A 2,537-nucleotide genomic window follows, 5' to 3' on the forward strand; every position below is an offset into this window, starting at 1 on the left:
AGATAAAGTAGATTTAAAAACTAATTGTTTAACTGATTAAATATTTATTTTAGGTTCGTATTTTGTCAGATTCAAATAAAAAGCTGAAGCTTCATGCTGCTGAGAGTCTGGCTAAACTAGCAAAGTTTAAAAAGGAATTTCCAATATTTTGTTTTCAGGCAGAATGGAATTGAGTCTTAGCCGCACGCTAACAACCTGATGTGTATAAACTTTGATATTTCAAACTTAGACTTTTTCATCTAATATCAAAGATCTACGCCATTGAGTTGCTAAGTGATTAGAAAATCTGAGTTTGTAGCGAAAACTCAATTCCTTTAAACAAAGTTCTTTAGAACTCAAGGAGGGTGCTAGAAACTTGTTTGTGTCTAGGCGTAATACTATTACAGGAGGACAGATAGAAAGATAGATAGATAGATATATAGATAGATAGATAGATAGATAGATAGATAGATAGATAGATACGTAAAATGTAAATAGATAGATAGATAGATAGATAGATAGATATATGGATAGATAGATAGATAGATAGATAGATAGATAGATAGATAGATAGCTAGATACGTAAAATGTAAATAGATAGATAGATTTAAATTAAAAAATTTAGAGAAAAAATATTTGCAATTTTTTCTGAAAAGTTATCTTATTTTTAAACAGTAATACAATAGATTTTGTTTTTACACTTCTCAACATTGGTTTTAAAGAATTAATTTAATAAAATAAAATAGAAAAAATCAAAATCAGAAATTAGTGATAAAGGAATTATTTGGAATTTAAACAAAACTACATTCAGAAGTTTTAATGATACTGGTTACTGCGTAAATATCCTGCAAAACGGAGGGGAAAACAGAGATATATATTTTTAACTGGACTTTCCCCTTTTTCCTCATTTTTTAAAACTTAATTCATAATTTTTCTGGAATTTCTTTTATGACCAATTATTGTTATGTTTTATATTTGTTAAGATATCACCTTGAAAGTGGGGCGTACCGACTAGGCATAGATTTAGGGATGGAGGATTAAATATATTGGATTGTAAAGGAAAGGAGGATTAAAATATTGGTATGTATAGAGAGGGAGGATTAAAATATTGGAGTTTATAGGGAAGGAGGATTAGATATATGGGAGTGTATAGTGAAGGAGTATTAAAATATGGTACTAATATAGGAAAGGAGGATTAACATATTGGAGTGTATAGGGATGGAGAATTAAATATATTAGAGTGTAAAGGGAAGGAGGATTAAAATATTTTGGATTGTACTGGAATGGAGGATTAAATATATTGGAGTATATAGGGAAGGAGGATTGAATATATGGGATTGTATTGGAAAGTAGGATTAAATGTATGGGAGTGCATAGGGAAGGAGGATTAAATATATGGGATTGTATAGGGAAGGAGGATTAATTATATTGGAGTGTATAGGGAAGGAGGGTTAATATATTGGAGTGTATAGGGAAGGAGGATTAGTCATATTGGAGTGTACAGGGAAGGAGGATTAGATATATGGGAGTGTACAGGGAAGGAGGATTAGATGTATTGGAGTGTATAGGGAAGAAGGATTAGTTATATTTGAGTGTATAGGGAAGGAGGATTAGATATATTGGAGTGTATAGGGAAGGATGATTATATATATATTGGAGTGTATAGGGATGGAGGATTAAATATATTGGAGTGTATAGGGAAGGAGGGTTAAATATATTGGAGTGTATAGGGAAGGAAGATTAGTCATATTGGAGTGTACAGGGAAGGAGGATTAGATATATGGAAGTGTATAGAGAAGGAGGATTAGATGTATGGGAGTGTATAGGGAAGGAGGATTAGTTATATTGGAGTGTACAGGGAAGGAGGATTAGATATATTGGAGTGTATAGGGAAGGAGGATTAAATATATTGGAGTGCAAAGGGAAGACGGATTAGATATATGGAAGTGTATAGGGAAGGAAGATTAGATATATGGGAGTGTATAGGGAAGGAGGATTAAATATATTGGAGTGTTTAGGGAAGGAGGATTAAATATATTGGAGTGTACAGGGAAGACGGATTGTGAGAAAGAATAACGGAATTCCGAAAATTGTAGATTTGCTTGATGTTGATACTTCCAAGTGAGTATTTATCTATTAATGTATTTTTTCAATCTATTTCTATTAATCTTTCTATCTTATTTATCTCTTTCTATTAATCTTTCAATCTTATTTATCCCTATATCTATCTTATCAATCTTATCTGTAATTTTATCTTATCGATCTATTTTTTTTATTAATCTTAATTATTATTCATGTTAAAAAAAGAAAGAAGACAATTAACCTTTCATTATATTTCATTATATGATAATATTTTAGACCTGAAAACCACATAGATTACAATTCCGTGGAACTAACATCTACTTTTTTGTTCGGTCCACCATCACCGAATTTTAAAAATTTCATTATATTCTGGTCACCACTGTTTAATATTTTAGACCTGAAAACCATATAGATGCAACAGATGCTGACCTGTCCTTGGATATGCAGGTAAACCTGAAAGGTGGGGGGGGGGGGGG

At 31.3% G+C, this 2,537-nt stretch overlaps 1 protein-coding gene across 1 annotated transcript in view; it reads left to right on the forward strand.

The window, feature by feature from the left end:
* The window catches only part of LOC111705518 (armadillo repeat-containing protein 4), a 28,142-nt gene that overhangs the window by 15,238 nt on the left and 10,367 nt on the right, over nt 1-2,537 (forward strand). Inside the window, exons 7-9 of the mRNA XM_023478097.1 lie at nt 54-134; nt 2,030-2,100; nt 2,457-2,508. Coding sequence (XP_023333865.1) covers nt 54-134; nt 2,030-2,100; nt 2,457-2,508 — 204 coding nt within the window. The remainder of the gene's footprint in view (nt 1-53; nt 135-2,029; nt 2,101-2,456; nt 2,509-2,537) is intronic.

The sequence above is a fragment of the Eurytemora carolleeae genome, unplaced genomic scaffold (genome assembly GCF_000591075.1).
Source record: "Eurytemora carolleeae unplaced genomic scaffold, Eaff_2.0 scaffold667, whole genome shotgun sequence".
NCBI classification, from domain to species: domain Eukaryota; kingdom Metazoa; phylum Arthropoda; class Copepoda; order Calanoida; family Temoridae; genus Eurytemora; species Eurytemora carolleeae.